The sequence below is a fragment of the Rattus rattus genome, chromosome 5 (assembly GCF_011064425.1).
Source record: "Rattus rattus isolate New Zealand chromosome 5, Rrattus_CSIRO_v1, whole genome shotgun sequence".
NCBI classification, from domain to species: domain Eukaryota; kingdom Metazoa; phylum Chordata; class Mammalia; order Rodentia; family Muridae; genus Rattus; species Rattus rattus.
In genome coordinates, this window is record NC_046158.1 from 11,168,882 (window position 1) to 11,186,086 (window position 17,205).

At 56.5% G+C, this 17,205-nt stretch overlaps 1 protein-coding gene across 12 annotated transcripts in view; it reads right to left on the reverse strand.

The window, feature by feature from the left end:
• Positions 1 to 539: 539 nt before the first annotated feature.
• The window catches only part of Kcnt1 (potassium sodium-activated channel subfamily T member 1), a 52,810-nt gene continuing 36,144 nt past the window's right edge, over positions 540 to 17,205 (reverse strand). For 3 of the 12 annotated variants that reach the window (XM_032903068.1, XM_032903064.1, XM_032903060.1), the window contains 19 exons: positions 16,461 to 16,524; positions 16,258 to 16,366; positions 15,752 to 15,860; positions 15,391 to 15,540; positions 14,776 to 15,014; positions 13,395 to 13,629; positions 11,778 to 11,883; positions 10,617 to 10,789; positions 10,067 to 10,138; positions 9,806 to 9,940; positions 9,332 to 9,443; positions 8,151 to 8,252; positions 7,776 to 7,859; positions 7,534 to 7,659; positions 7,181 to 7,201; positions 6,135 to 6,498; positions 4,827 to 4,889; positions 1,713 to 1,800; positions 540 to 1,611 (listed from right to left, as the gene is read on the reverse strand). In XM_032903068.1, the coding sequence (XP_032758959.1) occupies positions 1,491 to 1,611; positions 1,713 to 1,800; positions 4,827 to 4,889; positions 6,135 to 6,498; positions 7,181 to 7,201; positions 7,534 to 7,659; positions 7,776 to 7,859; positions 8,151 to 8,252; positions 9,332 to 9,443; positions 9,806 to 9,940; positions 10,067 to 10,138; positions 10,617 to 10,789; positions 11,778 to 11,883; positions 13,395 to 13,629; positions 14,776 to 15,014; positions 15,391 to 15,540; positions 15,752 to 15,860; positions 16,258 to 16,366; positions 16,461 to 16,524 (2,473 nt within the window). In that variant the 3' untranslated portion in view covers positions 540 to 1,490. The remainder of the gene's footprint in view (positions 1,612 to 1,712; positions 1,801 to 4,826; positions 4,890 to 6,134; positions 6,499 to 7,180; positions 7,202 to 7,533; positions 7,660 to 7,775; positions 7,860 to 8,150; positions 8,253 to 9,331; positions 9,444 to 9,805; positions 9,941 to 10,066; positions 10,139 to 10,616; positions 10,790 to 11,777; positions 11,884 to 13,394; positions 13,630 to 14,775; positions 15,015 to 15,390; positions 15,541 to 15,751; positions 15,861 to 16,257; positions 16,367 to 16,460; positions 16,525 to 17,205) is intronic. The other 9 variants (XM_032903072.1, XM_032903066.1, XM_032903062.1 and 6 more) reach the window with 5 other exon arrangements.

Genomic DNA, 17,205 nt, shown 5'->3' on the forward strand with positions numbered 1-17,205 from the left:
AAGTACTCAGGCAAGCTGTAGCAACTGCCTTGACCTATCTCCTGCTCACCTGAGGGTCCATCCGCTCTGGCTGAGGAAGCGTGGGCCCTTTGGTCCATTCCTTCACCCCAACCTTTCAGGACACTCAAAAAGCACCCCAAGAGGGGAGGTTCACATAGTCACATCAGGGCACCTTCCTCCCAAGTGTGGGGTGAGGGTGCATTTCCACGGGAGTTTAGGGTCTTCGGTGAGTTGTGCCTACCTCTGGGACATGCTGGACCATAGGGGGAAGCTAATGAACAGCTTGTCAAGGGGTCCTCTGGGCACGACATCCCCATACACCCTGGGGCAGCTGCCTTGGCCTAGTCACCTGCAGCCACAGAGGATTATATTACCGTGTTGGGAAGGCCATGCTGGCCGTGCCAGAAGTTGGGAGTTAGTCTGTGAAGGCTGGGGTGAGGAATACATGAGGCAATTCTAACCCTAAAACAGGTGAGTCTTAGCCATCGCCACACCCACCGTCCCAGAGCCATGATGGGCTGTCTTGTTCCATGCATGACTGCAGGATGTATCCATTTTAATAGAAGGTTCCGGTTCTGATCATACAAACCATAAACAAGAATGAAGTCAGCTGCCTGGAGGAATCCCTGGAGACCTGAGGCATGGCCAGGGCCCAGAGCTAATTGTGCTTCTCAGATCAGGAGTTTTAGAGACAAGACTTGCTTTGAGTGTGAAATGATCCACAGAGACACACCATCTGCCAGTTCTGTGTCCCCAGAGGCCATGGCTGGGAAGCTCAAGTGTGACTTTCTTAGTCACAGCCTCAGAACTTCTTGAGGATCCACTATAGTCCCCCCCTCCACTCATGCAGGGGGCTGCAGAGCTCAGGTTCAGGGTGGGGTCTCCTGACCAGGGCTAAGCCCCTGTTTTTCTCCTCTTAAAGGGCACGGCACCTTTAGTGGTTGGCCCCTTGCCTGGTTCTGGGGAGAGGCACCCCATAGGCCGTGGTGTAGTCCCAGAGCCATGCAGAAGCTCCGATCAGAACAGCATGTTGAATGGCTACAGAGTACAGTTGGTTTCCATGCAGGAGGACTTCTCAGTCCTCTGTGGAACTCTGCAGTTCCAGGTCATTCCTTCTCCCGTGCACCCCAGCACCCCTTCAGACATTGCTGAGTGAAGCCATGAAAGACTGTAGGATCCAGGGTAGTGTCCAGTCCTTGTTCTGTCTGCCTGCCTCACACTTAAGCCAGACCCTAGTCACGAGTTGTGGTACAGCTATGTAAGGAGATGCAAATCATTCAGATTTGTAAAAATAGGTTAAAAAATGTCTCATGCCAGTTTCCAGGGTGGTCCGGTGGTCTCACTGTTGGCCCCACTGAGAGGATTTCCTTTCTGGGGGCAAGTCTTGGAACCACTGTATAAAGTCATAATGCAGCCTGCTTGGACCAGACTGGCCTGTGACAATGTCCCCTCTATTCTCCCGTGTCCACCTGTCCGCCTCAGAATGGGGCTCAGAGCTGGGTCTCATCCCGGGTCTCAGGATTACAGGAGGACAGTTTGTTGCTGCAGCTGCTTTTCCGACTCTGGGAGCTGCTGGTCACATGGGCCAGGGGGTCGGAACGGATGAGGTACCTGCAGAGGACACCAAGGAAGGGCCTGGAGTGGCAAGCCAGCCCCGTGCCGGTTGTGAGTCATCCCCCCTCCCCCGCCGCCATGCCTGATGCTGTACTCACACAATATCGTTGGGCTCCAGTCTTGTGTCTGGCGGGGGGTTGATGAGTACATAGGAAAGGGTGTTCTGGTGATGATCGTTCATCTCATCTGCAAAGGACATAGCCTAGGCATCACTGCAGCCCCACCCAGCCCAGCTCTGTGGGGCCCCAAGGCACCAGGGGAGCTAGTTGTCCCTCCTTTCTGGTCACGGACTGATTCTGACCCCCGTCCTCAGCTCCTGCCTGCACTCTGCAGAGCACTGGCTCCCGCTCGCCCGTGAAGCTTGCTCAGCTGTGAGCCAACTGCAGATGACAGCTCACCAGTGTGTGGGGCCAGAGCAGAGTTAGAGTGCACCTGTAGGCGCCTACTTCCTACAGATCTGTGAGCAGGGGCATGTGCCCACATGCACACCTGAGTACACGTGTGCAGAACACTCACCTGCATGTGTAACTGTGTGCACCTCAATATATCTGTGGGCACCTGTACATCCACACCTGCAAGGACCTGTGCATACCCTATGTACATGCACCTGCACATATACACGCATGTACCCATAAACACTGCCAAGTGGTCACTTGCACACATGGCACATCCACATGCCTGTAATACCCACATGCACAGCCATATAGAGCACTCACGCACACTCCATCTACCCCACACTACATCACACCTACATAAGCTGCTCAGGCCTTCTTACCACCTTCCCCGAAGTGCTTTGCAGGAGTCCCCATTGCTGGGGACTGGAAGGCCACCTCTACTCCCTATACTTTGGACTCACTGATCAGAGACAGCAATTCCCTCCTAGTCCCAGGGTGACCATGGACTATGACCCATGGGAAGGTGGACAGTCTGGAGAAGCAGCCTGTTATCTCATTGGTGTCTGTGTCTGGCCATTGTGTCATGGCCAGCAGGGCACCATGACCACCTATAGTCCTGGCAAGGGCCCTCAGCTTGCTGGCCTCAGTTTACCTACTTCATATTTAAAAGTACCTCTAGACTCAGTGGACATACAAAATGAAGGTGACCTGAGACACAGCATCTCTACCATTTCTCCCTCTCCTTTGGTCATGCTGGGCATGGCCCTAAGAAAGAGACTGACCCCTCTGTGAAGCTGAAGAATCTGCCAGGCAGCCAACTGAGCCTGAGAGGGGTACCCTCGGCTCTCAGAGCTATATCCCCAGGGTGAAAGAACAGGGCACAGCATGCTCCTGAGAGATGGGGCGGGGCACAGGCTGGGCACACCTCAGTCTATACCTGGGGTAGTTGAAATGGAGCCAACCCCTGTCTACTTCTGCAGAATGGTGGCCTGCCCGCTACATGTGGGAGGCTGTTCTGTCCCACATGCATCCGTTTCTGCTTTCCCCCCAAATCCTACAGTCAAGATCCCCATGTATGACTCATGCTGGGAGTCAAGTGGGAGGTGTGTGATTCTGGGACCAAGTCCCTCGTGCAGTGGCATGGGTAGTGTAGGGACAGCAGGGTTTGTGCAGAAGCAGGGGCATTCAGGCGTGCTCACAACATTCCAGACCACAGCCACTGATTTACGTCTGTCAGGGCCACCATACAGCCATGCAGAAGGTTAGAAGCCCTGGCCATTGAGAAGCTGCTGGATCCTCTCTCCCCAGGGCTGGGCCCTGGGCTATGAATCTCCTCCAACCAGGGTCAGATCTTGGAAAGTCCGAGACTAGCAAAGCCTGGGGGTGGGACTAGGCCTGGCTCAGTGTTGGGTTGGGGGAGCCATGCCAAATTCCAGCTGTAGCGCAAGGGAGGGGCTGTGGTCAGTCTTGTGGCACCGACTCCAACTGCTTGGCCAGGGAAGGCAAGCTAACTGACCCTGCGGTAGCCTCTGCAGCCCTGATGTTTGGTAAAGGTGGACAACGGGTGCAGGGGTAGGGGTGGGGACAAGACCTGGCTTGAATGCACTTCTAAAATGGAGACTCCCAATAGGCTGGGCCTCTGCAGCGGCTGTGTCCCCTCAACTCCCACTTTCCTCAGCCAAGTATTCCCTAGATCCAGGCCCTGAGCCTCCAAATCTATTCCCCCATGTAGCTAGAGGGTACTAACCTGAGTCTCAGCTTGCTCTAACAGAACCAGATTCCCCTGGCCCCAACCCCTCCCTGGTTGCCCTTTTCTGGGCACTGTGTGACATTCTGGCCTGACATCCTGGTCCACTCCATGATGCTTGTGGGCACTGCGAGTTCCTGTTGCCGAGTTCCCACACATTTTCCCCCATGAGTACTCAGATGATGCTCAGTGTACAGCCAAGAGTATCTTGTGACCCTGCAGGAGCTGCCCAAGCCCTTGCCTGCCCACCTTTGCCTAGGAGCACACAGGAAGCAGATGTAGCTGGGTGCAGGGTATGCTTGGTTCATGGAAGTCACCAGCCCTAGATCAGAAGCCCACATGCCTGGCAGAGGGCTCAGCTCCCATGAGTGCTGTTATGGGTGGCAGGAGGAGAAAAACCACAAGCCCAGGAGATGCCAACACTTCGCTTCTGTAGCTGCCCACAGCCTTCCTTGCAATAAGAGTCCAGCTTAACTGATCTCTACTTGAACTCATAAAGCTCCTTGACAACCTTTACGAGGGGAGGCACTGAAGGCAGGGGCTTAGCCTCTGCTCAGGGCCTTAGGGAGGGACAGCTCCTTAGAGGATGTGCTCAGTACCATTAAGCACCCAGATAAGAAGTGAGCAGGTGTCTGTCTCAAGCAGACAGACTTCTCTTGAAGCCCCCAGTCTACATGGCTTGAGTAATCCCAGTCTGCCTATGCCTTGGCACAGAACCTAAGTTCCATCCTCATGCCTGCCCCGAGGTACGCAGGGACTTTGGCATCTTGTGGGACTAGCTGTTTGTTAGGATGGCCTGCTGCTTAGTCAGGACAAAGCTAGGTGGCATGGCACATCCTAACAGAACTGGGTGAAGTATTTTGGGTTGAGGCCTGGGACCAGGGTGGGGTCCATCAACTGGGCTCCCACGGCCCTCAGAACAAACGGAGGAGGAAGGCAGAAGGTCTGAGAACCCACTGTGGATACACAAAGCCCTCTCAGCTCTCCTAGTCACTGCCTGGCCCAGCCAAAGTGACAAAAGGTTGGCACATCCCCTGTGTGGTGGCTGGTATCCACTGGGGCAGAATTACCTTGCAAATATCCCAGGTTTACCCGATTCATCACATCACTGGCTGTTAAATTTGCTACGTCCTCTATGGAACACATAGGAGAGGCACAGACAGAAACAGAGAGAGAGACAGGTCAGCAAGCAGTGGTGGGGTGGGCACGCTGGCACAGCAGAATGGGTATGGGGCAGTGGCCAGCTGCACACAGACACCGTCCACACTGGGAGAGTGGTGGCCAGCACTAGTCACCTCAGAAGCGGGTCGGTTGCCAAAGGGAATCTGGGTTTTATCCGGCAAGCTCTGGCAGGGGCGAGGTTGCAGAGACTAAGAGGTACACAGGGCTCGACTTTGCATCTGCTAGTACTTGCAAAGGCTCGTGAATGCTGGAATCCCCTTAGCCTTGGTGATGAGTTCCCTGGAACAGCAGGTTACCCAGGCAGGTACTGAGGGGCCCACTAGATCCAGGGCGTTGTAGGGACTCTGTAGACATGGCTGGGGAGGGCTCTGGTGGCCTCAAAACCCTGGTCTGTCTTCCCCAGGCCTTTCTCCAAGTCCACCACTGCCTTGTGAACACGCCCAGAATGCCCAATGTGCACTGCCCATGCCCTATGCATGGCCCAGCCCCAGTGACCCCTGGGCAGCTCCTTCTACTTAGAGGAGCCTCCAGGGTGATGATGGACTTCAGCATGCAGGGTGGGCCTTGGCAATGGCTGAGTACTGAGATGTTGAAAGAGTGGAGAGAGGCACGGGCCAGAGTAGAGATCCTGGGCCCCTCTGACCTCATCAAGAGGTAACATCTCTAGAGGAAGGCCACACAAAATGGCCCATAGAGAGGGGAGTTACAAAATCTGTTGGTGCAGATGTCCCCTAGGACTGACTGGAGCAACAGAGCTGTGGCAGCTGCCTTGTGGGGAACATGGGATGGGTCAAGAAATGTGCAGACCATTCTTGCCATTGATGACTATGGCAGAGGTGACCAGGGCAGGGACGGGCTGTGGCCCTGACAACTCCTTGCCTTTCATGTCTTTCATGGAATGGGAAGACGGGACTTGTATCCCAGTTGAAGGTGATGAGGAGCTTTGGGGAGCTGGCTTGGCTCTCCACTCTACTCCAGTCCCTTACTTTATAGTGGGGAAACTGAGGCTCCAGAGTGGTAGAAATGAGTCAGGCTGTGGGTTACTCTGCCTTTCACACATGGCATGGGTGCAGACGCCTGCCCTGCCCTTTGTGGAGCAGGCCCGGGGAGGCCATTGTAGAGTGGAGCCATAGGAGTCAGGCGGCTATGAGACGCCCATCAGGTGATCTGCCACGGTCCTGCCGGCCCTGCCTTACCGTAGCCAGTGGTGGGCAGCCCCAGGTGCTTCATTCGGTTCTTGACCAGCTCCGAGAGCTCCTGGCGCTCTGAGCGCCGGTACAGGCTGAGTCGCTGCTGGGTGATCCAGTCTGTGGTCACGGGTGCCTTCCCCGCCTGCTTGCTGCTCTTGCGGCTCAGCTTGCGGGCCCACTGCAGGCTCTTGCGGCGCAGTAGTGGGTGCTCCACCGGGTCAGCACTGCCCCCGTGACGGCCATGGGTGCTGCCACTGCCAGACGCAGCCCGTGTGCCCCAGGGCCCCTTGGCCTCCCGAGTGTCCTCGCAGTCCTCCATGTTCACCGAGATCTGAGACTGGGCAGGCAGGAGGGCTATGGCTGGGCCCCCCTGTGGCATGAAGTGCCAGGACCTACAGTGTGAACTCCAGCCTTCTCTAGGCCAGAACTGTGGGCTTCTATCTGTACCCCAGTCTGCCTGGCCTCCTGGCTCTGCTCAGAGTCTGGTCCAGGATGGCGCCATTTCCCTCTCTGGGCCATCACCGCTATGGTCTTCCTGGTCCCTCTAGCCCAGCGTATCCTGACCTTATCCTAGGAGCCCTGGTCTAGACCAGTTTGCCCCTACACAGATGGGGCAGGGGTCACTGCCACACACATCCTTGGGAGTCACTGAGGGGGGCTGGGGTAGGCTATGCCTAAGTGGGCATGTGAGGTGCGGGGAAATTGTGGGGGCCCCATCAGGCAGTACCTTGTGCAGACTGGGAATAATAATTCGGGTGTGGGGTCAGGTCAGACCATATAGGTACCTGCCACTTTGGAGGCTACAGTGTGACCTGCTGTACAGTGTACATGGAGCTGGGCTAGGGTGAGGCTGAAACCCTGGGTGATCTGCCCTGCCTTGGTTCCACACCATATAGGAGGATGGTAATTGCTAAATGCCCCCAACCCTGAACTGCCCAGTGGCCGACACATTCTCATTCCCCGCCTGCTTCCCATGGGTCTGATCAGGGTACGGAAGAATCCCACGAAGCAAAGGTGAAGCAGAAACTCCACATGGGGTCCGGGTTGCTCACCTGGGCTCTGAGGTCATGAGGCTGTAAGAAAACCAAGGGTTGCGTGGGGCCCGTGAGTGTGTTCACCTCTACCTCGGTGCACCACAGCCTCTCAAGGTCCACACGTGACGTGCTGAGGGCGGGATGTCGGGAGGCTAGCTGTACCAGACTGCCCTCAACACCCTGCCCGGTCCCCCTGGAGCTCTGGGGTGTTTCCAAGGTCACCATTCTTCCCAGAGTGGCAGCTGCCCTCCCTGGAGGCACATGTTTTAGACAATGAACCACCCGGAAGGAGCCCATGGCACACATCAGCCACACCCAGCTCCTTAGCACTGGACCATAAGGATGGAAACTCTATGGCCCTGGGACTGTACCTCAGAGGAGAAGACATGGCACTCGGTCCTGTAGATGCCGATGGGGATCTCAGCGCTGGAGGAGCAGAGTTTCTGGAAGAGGCGGCCATAAGTACGGATCCACAGGTCATCCTCAGTTACCTTCATCTGCAGCGAGTGAGAGGCACTGAGCTGAGCGGGCTCAGAACACTGCCCGAAGCCCCACCCTGCAGGAGGGTGGCAGGCCCGTGTCCCACGGTACCACACACGTGCCCTGCACTTACAGCACAGAGGTAGCCAGAGCCTGGCGTCGTGTCAAGGCCCAGCAGCAGCCTGGTGATGGTGATCATGTAGTCCTTCACGAAGGACTGTGGGGCAGCAGGGCCAGGTGAGGCAGATGCTCCAGCCTCCGCACGCTCAGAAGCTACCTGCCTGCCATCCCAGCACACGAGGTCCAAAAGGACCAGGATCCAGCCCCCCAGAGTGGTACCAGGGTATCCCCAAGGGCGATTAGACCTGCTGCTCCAGCAGGAATGAGTCTCGGGGGATCTGGGGAGGCTCTTCAGAGGACTGGGACCATATTTCAGTAACAGATCGACTGCGGACTCTGGTCCAGGGAGTATGGGGCCCTGCCCACCTTTCTCCACATTCCAGCTGACCTGGTAGAGCAGCGTATCCAACATGCTGATACTAAACACCCGACCAGCAGCAAATGGCAGGCGGAACATGAAGGCCAGGTTGGAGCCATTCTCCCGTTCTTGCTGCAAGAAAGGGATCCTCGGATGACACAAAGGATTGTGGGTAGCCATCAGATGTGCATATAGGATGTGTGTATGTGTGGCATATGTGTGCATATGTATGTACATGTCTGTGTGGTATGTCCATGATGCATTTGTGTGTATAAGTGGTATATGAGCGTGTGTGCATGATATGCATGCACATGCATGTGTTGTATGTGCATGGTATGTGTACATGGATGTGCATCTGTGCATACACCAACAGACTTCATGCCAGCAGGCTTGAATATCCAGTTGCATTCCGCACACACTCTCAGGGCCAGAGCCCAGGGAGAGTCTGGGACTCTGAGAAGAGAGTGGGACCTATCCTGTATGTGGAACCCAGGGCCTCACACACACTGTCCCAGACAACTCTGGTCTTCCTCAGTCAGCCATGCTGGTCCCCGCAGCTCTCCACAAGCACGCCGGCCCAGGCTGAACTTGGGACTCACACAGAACAGCAGGCATTGGCAGCCATGGCTTCCTCATCCATACCTGGCCTTGCTGTCCTCATCCTAACACAAGGCTTCCATTGTCCTTACCCCAGTGCCTGGCCATCCCTGTGTGAATAGCAGGAAGGGCCAAGCCACTATACACATGGCAGTGCAGACAGTGACCCGTCTCTCCACACGCCTAGTGGGTTCCTGGGTCCTTGGTGTGTTTATAATACCTTGCCGAGTCCCTATGTCCCTGAGTTCCACATCTGGCCCAGTGGGACCTGACACCTCCCACAGAGCTCCAGTGTCAGAAGTGCAAGAGTTAGGCACAGCTCTGCCATTGTTGCTCCACCTGCTGTGTGATCAGCACAGGTCTCTCCACTCTCTGATCCCCAGCGTGGAGAACACAGGCAGTGTCTGGTACCCAGTGGGCTGCAGGTATCTGTTAATGGTTGCTGGCTGAGCCCAGATTACCATTGACCTACAGGTGCGCGGGACGGGAGCACCACAGAGAGCACCATCAGCTGAGCCTGTCTCTCCTCAGCTCCCACAGCCCTGCCCTCTCCTCTGTCCTGTTCTCACTGGGCTCCTCGGTGAAGGACGGCCTACCAGGAGGAGCCCGCTTACCTTTTCAAGTTTGGAAAGAGCCAGAGAGTAGCTGTCCTTGGCCCGGAACTGCATGAACCGCATGTTGGAAGGGTGCGTGAGCTCCGTGGTGATGCTGAGACTGGGGAAAAGCCTGAGGAAGGGATGACCATGGGAGGAGTTGCCATCCACTCGGGGCTGAGGGCCTGAGTGGGTCCCAGGGCTGTGCAGTCGGGTCTATGGTGGATCCCGTGCTCATGACTGTGTGGCCTCATGTGTGTTCCCATTGTTATAGCTATGGGATTGGATCTTGGGGTCAAGCCTGTGGTGTCTGTGGTGGGTCCCTTAGTCATCAACATGTAGCCCCTTGTGGGTCCTGTGGTGAGGTCTATGAACTCTGATGGGCCCCACGGTCATAGCTGTGGGGTCTCTTGTGGGGATCACTGTCAGGGATGTGGACACAGGGTGGGTTCCGTGGTCCTCACCAGGCCTAGCTCCCATAGTTCAGGTGCTCACCTGAACATGGTCTGCACGTTGACGATGGTCTTGGCATCTGCCATGTAGTCCTCTTCAGCGCTCATGGTACTCTCCTTGTCCACCACCACCAGATTGTCAGCATAGATGATGCCACACTGCAGCAAGCTGTCCAGGCTGGGCAGGGCAAGCAACATGGCCATCGGATCAGCCCAGTGCCCCCAGCAGCCCTCATTTGAGGCAGTCTGGGGGGGATGGCAGGGAGGGACAGCAGGCGTCCTGCCCATGCTGTTCTCAGCTTACTTGTCCACGGATCCCTCCATGTAGTAGACCATGGGGAAGCAGCAGATGGCCTCCAGGAAGTGGTGGTCAGGCCTGTGAGGACAGCAGGGCCTGGAGGTGCCATCTGCTCTATGGCTTATCCTCCTCACTCTGTTGGGGTCCCCAAAACATGGGACTGAGGGAGGGTTAAGGTCAAAGGATCTGCCACTATTCAGCTCTGGAAACCTAGGCCTTGGGCTTGTTGAGGTTAGACAGCCAAGACTGGACCTTGGGCTCTGGCTGCCAGACTCCTGGGGCCCTTGGATGAAAGGGGCTGTGGTTTTGGGGAGCCCCTTTCCAAAACCACCTAGGACTCTCAGTTGTGGAGACATAAGGTAAAGAGGTTACAGGAGAAACTAGAGGAGGAATCTGCCAAGGCCAGCAAAGGGAGAAAGGGATGAGAAGACAACAGGGGACTAGCCAGCAGTCCCTCCACCCCCTGCCACACACACGCGTGCACACACACATGCAAACACACACACACACACGCGCACACACACGCACACGGCATCCGAGGACTGCGCTGCCTCACTTGTTGTCAAGCAGCAGCACAATGGGGTTGAGCTCCCGGCGGGACCGGTAGTAGGCACGCAGAGGCACGATGAAGTTGTAGAGCCCGTTGCCTGCTGTCTCAGCAGAGACGATAATCAGCTTGTTCTTGAACCCGTAGGCCTTGGCATCCTCATAGCTGTTGTGTTTGCAGCCCTAGGGATGTGGGGGACCCAGGCTGGCACCGCCCTGGCTGTTGGAGAAGCTGATGGGCCAATAGCAGCAGGGACAAGCAACCTGTCGCACATGGCGGCCTGGGGAGATACGGGGCCACCAGCCACCAGGGCTCAACCCTGCTGGCAGCCACTAAAGTCAGTGCCCCACACAGCTGAATGGAAGTCAGCCAATGTAGTATTTAGCTACAGAAATACAGAGGGCCAAGTCATGTGTGCACAGGTGTGTACACATGTGTGCGTGTGTGTGTTCACGCACATGCATTTCCTAGCTCTGCCCACCACAGCCCTGGTGCAAGGCCACAGGCAGCAGATGATCCCGTTTCCTAACACCCCTTTCCCCAAAGGGAGTCAGACCTCAGCTGGAGGTGCCTGATCCCAGTCTACAGCTTGGCGTGTACAGGGAGAGACTGGCAGGCATCAAACAACATGAGACAGTACGAGCCCAAAGCAAAACAAGGGCCGTGTGCCTGAACCACGTGACGCAACAGACGCCTGACTCTTGGTAACATGCTAAGAACAACTGGAAGGGCCTAGAGCTAAGGCAGTGATTCACAGTGAGGCAGCTACCCTGCCCTGTGTCTGTAATCACTGAACCACAGAGAAAGTCACTTCCACAGGGGGCAGCATGGCCAGAGATCCTGAGGAAGCAGAAGCAGAGAATGACAGGCCTGTGTTGGCTTAAAGAGGACAAAGACCCTGGAGCCCTGGCAGACTCTGGCTCTGCCTGACCCTAGCAGTGATGGTCCTCACCCTCTGGAAACACACGGTGTTTGGGTGTGAGGGACAGGACGGTCCTAATCAGCTTTCAGCGTGTTCAGAGAAGGATGCTGTGAGGTCAGAGCAGGGAGACAGAGAGCATGCAGGCAGGGTAAGGCAGAAAGGGGTTTGCTCCTACACCATTTGCAGCACAACCAAAACTCAATGTCACCAAAGTGGGATGTCGGATGGTCACAGCGGAGTGGCCTTACCTTATCCAGTCGCAGGCAGCAGAAGGGGGCCTTTACAGGCAAGAGGTGGCATAAAGTCGGGGAGCTGCCAATGTAGGGTGAGTTGGGAGGGTAGCCCTTCACATACCTGGGTGAAGACAGAGATCAGAGCATGGTATGACGGCATGGCGGCATGGCCACTTCAAAGCTGCCCTGTACCTGGAGTACCACAGTCACCCAGTACTAGCAGAGATAGCTTACTGTCCCAACTCCCGATTCATACATCTGCCTGGGACAGCCACATGAGAGAAGACGCCATGGACCTGACCCTGCTTCCCAGGCCAGAGCTAGGACAGGTACACTGGCCCTCACCAAGGCCCTAGAGTGGCTCGGGCAGAGGTGGGGTGCAGAGGGGCTATTTGCTGCTGCTCCCTTTATAGGACCCAAGCTGGGCTGGAAATGTCGCTGCCCACCAGGAAGTCTCCTAACAGCCAGCCCTCAGCTATTCAGATGGGGACAGGAGGGGAACCTTGCATCCCTTGAGAAAAAAACCCACAGAAAATATGCTCAGTGCAGACATTTACATTACATACATATGGAAGAAAAAACAGGAACAGACACACATGTGCACATGTGCATGTGTGAACACACAGAACACGCTTGCACACATGTATGTGCACACAAACACAGGCATACACAAGCAATACCCACCTCTACACATCTATACACATATATTCTCCCTCCTCCCCCACTCTGAAGCCTGGAGGCTGAGAACACCAGGCTGTAATCATCAGCTCCCTGAGTAATACTCATGGCACCCCAGGTGAAGATGGGACTCAGGCCTGTGCTTCCCGTAGAGCCAAGCAGCCTCTCAGAGGCTGGTTCTCCTACCTCCTACAGTACCCAATACACACTATACCATGCTTTAACACTGAGCCCTGGCCACAACCCTCTGTTTCCTCACTGCCCCAAGGGACATAGCCACAGGGACCCACATACTTTCTGCTTGTAGGATCTGGGACCCCGACAAATGACCCCTTGACCATAGAGCAGATCCCAACAGGAGGATGCCCTGACTGAGGTCCCTCATGGTCTCAAACAGAAACTTTTGGCCTCAGATTCCCCTCCCCCCAGCCAGGAGGGCTAACTTGGGGTAGACTTGTGGTCTCTGGTTCTGGACAAGGTCTTGCCAATTTGTCTGCTGGTGACCTCTACAGACCCTACCCCAAGAACACCTATTGAAATGAGGTGGGCCACACCCGCAGTACCCAGAGGAGCTGACCAGTTGGAACGTGAGCTCAGGAACGTCTGCGGGTCACTGCCTGGCTCTACCCCAACCTGTTGACTGGTGGAGTATCGGAGGGCAGATAGCCCAGTGGCTGAGCAGATACAGGGCTGCTCTACCATCCACACTGCTTATGTACGTCACTGTGTGGGGTCTCTGAACCCCATTATCTATGACTCCAGCTTAGCACGACCCTGTCAGAATGCCCTCACGTGCTTCAGGACTAGGCTTGGGGAGAGGTAGGCTTACTCTGCTTCTATGCGTGTCCGGGCCCTACCCCCAGAGACCCCGTTTGCGAAGCAGGGATTGCCAGAGATGGAGTATACCCACACTGGGGACTCCCTCACACAGAAGGAGCTCCACTCAACACTCACTCAACCACAGAGAGCCCCTCGTCGTCTGAGGGTGTCACCTCATCCTCTGATTGGTCACTCAGCAGGTCGCAGGGCAACAGGGCTGAGCTGTCTGCCAACTCCAGAACGGGTGCGATGCTGGGACGCCGACTGCCAGAGCCGTTCTCAGTGGGCAGAGTCAGCTTGCCGCCGCCCCCACCACTGCCACCCTGGGAGGGCCGGCAATCTGTGTTCTGCAGGTCCATGGCCACTGTCCCTGGACAGAGGGGTTGAACCTGACCAGTAGCCCTTCCCACCCCACTCCAGGCCAGTCATGACCGCCTTAGGAATTTCGGCACATTCCTTAGTTTCAGTTTCCTCTTCAGGAGGAAGACTCTCCCACCCCCCAGTGGTGGTGATGTTCGACTGATGCTGACCTGAGGGTGGGGGCCCTTGGGGCTCATGGGAACTGGGTGGAGCTAGGGAGGGTGGCCACACGGTCACACGGGAGCAACAAGGCCACTTTGACCTGCTGGCCTCGGTTGTTCCCACTTCAGCTCAGGCTGCCAGGCTGTGGCTGGTGATTGGCTCAAGGATGTAGCTCACAGCCTCTGTGGGGCAGACCTGAGGGGTGGGGTGGACAGGCTTCCTGGGTTACTCTTGTCTCCCTAGAACGCATGGGGGTGAGCGGATAGCAGGTAATGGACAGGGGCTGGGTTGGGCAGCTCTTCCTCAGGCCTGACCACCACACAGGGCTGCTACTGCAGGAGCGGCAACTTCAGTCACAGGCCATTGAGAATGTGTACCAGAGTCAAAGCACGAGGTCCCTAGAGACCACTTACACTGGGCATACAGTAGGTGCTTACTAGTGTCAACTTGCCTTGTGGGTCACAGCTGGAGCCTAGCACCACATGAGAGAAGGTCATAACCCTGGATAGCCTGTGGGTCTGGGGCCTGAGAGGCTAAATGACCCTTTCCTGTTCCCGACCGCTGCCTGGGGGACTGGCAGAGGATGGCATCTGCCACAGCGCCTTCTGAGTCTTGGCCCAACCCTGTTCAGGAAGTCCCTTGAACCAGTTTTGGGAAGACAGCAGTTGCAGGGAAGAGCCATGAAGCTAAATCGTGGCTAACGCAGTGGTTCATCTAGTTAAGGGGTGTCCCGCTGAGAGCCCAGGGGCCTCTGGTTAGTACTTCATCTACCACAGTACTCCTATAGGCTCTCGGTTATCCTGGTAACTGATGCTCCCCAAAACTCTGACAGGTGGGGTACCACAATTGGACAGGGGCAAAACCCGAGGCCTGGAAAGGTTCACACTGTCCAAGAGGAGCTGTGTCTTGGGGGTCTCCTGCCCAGTGGCAGGTGGGGTGTGGAGTTCACCCTTGGAAGCCGCCCATCTTCCACCTGCATGCTATACCAGCTCACCCATAGAGGCGATGATGCTGTGCACTGGGAGCCGGGAGGGCCCTTCGTAAAGGGCCTGCCCTGCCAGGCCCCGCCTCTTCTGCTTTTCCTCCTGCTTGAAGATGAAAGCTGAGTTCTCCTCCTTGGTAATATTGATATAGAAGCAGGTGTCAGAGGCGGCCAGGATGTGCCGTGGCCCCGGGTTCAGCAGGATACTCTTGTTCTCTTCACGTTTCAGCCCAATGAGGCACACCCCATACCTGAGCAGACATGGCCTGGAGCTTCAGGGCCACTCCTGACACCCTGTGGCTCATAGTCCTCCTGAGCTACTCAGCCTCTTCCCAGGGCTTCTTGGACAAGCCCTCCCCTCGGGTGTTGGGACTGGAGGATCCCAGGTCAGCCTTAGAAGCTTCAGAGGGGAGTAGCTCTGCGGCAGGTTCTTACATGAACCCTTGTCCTGGGGTGTCCTCCCCAAGAGCACAGAGCCAAGTTACCCTGTCCTTAGCTGAGACTCTGTGACCTCCTGCCCCAGGGCCCTGCTCATGTTGATCTGGCCCTGGGTGGGGAGGATGAGTGTCCCAGTGGTGATGGGAACAGCAGGCTCCAGCCCTATAGGCAACCCCGAGCCCTACGTACTTCTTGTGCGCGTGGAAGGCTGCGTAGGTGAAGCTCTTGCCCTCATACTCCCGGAAGAATTTACTGTCGCCCATGCGAATGTGGTACACCTCGTTGCCTGAGCAGCGCCCGTACATGCGCTGCCACTGCTCTGGTGACTCCTGTCCTTCCCTGCCGGAGGAGCAGGGCAAGGGGCCTGTCACCCTCAGCCAGGCCTGCCCCTCCTACCCAAGGTTAAATGCACCCTGCATCCCCCTAGACCCCTTCCTGTGCCAGACCTCTGCCCACTATTATGCCCTCCACCTCCAGGGAGCCCGCCCTGCCTTGTGGGGTTGATCGGGATGACCAGGGCGTGGTAGTCGGTCTGGCACAGGGCACTCACTGGCCACGGGATGTGTGCACCAGCAGGGTGATGAGGGTGGAGGTGGCCGGGCAGATGCAGTTCAGGGCCAGCATGGCGTACTTGCACTCTTCCTCGCACACCACATGGTCTGTGGGAACTGCAGGGTCAGGCCCGCCACCCCTGCTGTCTGTGTCCCTCCCCACAGCACCCATGTCTTTTGAACATGGGAAGCTACTCCTGCTTGGCATTAGATTAGCTCAGCACCTCAGTGAGCTGCACATCGACTCCTAGAGGAGCGCCTGCATTCCTGGGATCACCCCAGCTCTACCCAGATGGGCTGCCCCTCTGGTCAGTGTTCCTGCTTCCCTCACCACCTCTGGCTCCTGATCTCAGACCTTAGCCCCAGGTGGAGGTCAGATCATCCGCCAACGCTGCTCCCTAGTAGTTCCCTATTTTCTGACACAGAGAACTAGAGGGAGGGGTGAACCCTCCTCGATCCACCCTTGCAGCCTGCATACCAATGATGCCACAGGGCCCCAACACACCAGCAAATTTGACGTGAAACTTGTTTTCGGGCTTGAGAATCTGGACATAGAGGGGGCAGTTGGGGGCAAAGTCCTTCACAGCCCAGGCTCGAAGGATGGTCTGGTGATCCTAGGGGATGGGGGGTGGGTAGTAGTGTTAGAGGCCTGCTGCTAAGGGCAAGCAGGCGGGACAGCGCAGGTTGGGGAAGTCAGCCGGAACTCACCGCAGCTGTCCGGTCCACCTCATTCCTGCTGCTGAGGATAAAGCAGGCCTCTCCGTTGTCCATCCTGCAGAGCAGCAACTGCTGAGTGTGGCTAAGGACCCAGAGGCCTCCCCAGGAGGTCAGGAGAGGCCGGGCATGTAAAGGGTGAGGAAGGATGGCCCAGCAGGGGCCATGCCAAGACAGCCAGGCCTGGCCCAGCACATCCTAGCATCAAATCCTGCAGTGTATCCCAGGCCTTCCGACCTTCCCATATTCTGCCAGTATATTCTGAGCAGGTCAGGATGCCAGGACACCTACTTCAGAGTCCAAGCTCAGATGCTGAACAAAGCTTGTGAGCCAAGCTTATCCTCGAGACACCAATTGGCCAGTGGAAACCACTCAGGGTTTCCAAGCTGTGGCATAATGGGGTCTGAGAGGGGTCTCTTTGAGCCACAGTCTGCCACATCCTGCCACACTCTGGTCTCTGCCTGCTGCTGTCAGAGGCTTAGCATCAGAAAGAACGGGTCCACTTGTGTCATTGGTGGGAATTACCTAGCCCTAGGCCAGCTGACCTGACTTAGGGCACTGCCCACAGCATATAGAGTCCTTGTCCTAGGCTCCCATTAACCCTGTGCTGGAACCAAGAATCTGTCCTTTCCTCTGCCTGGCCGGCGACACAGTGGCCTGGACTTGGGTGGTCATTTCCAGCTCCTTCCAGGTTCCCAGGAAACTGTCTGCAGAAACAGCTAAGCCCTGCTAAGGACCA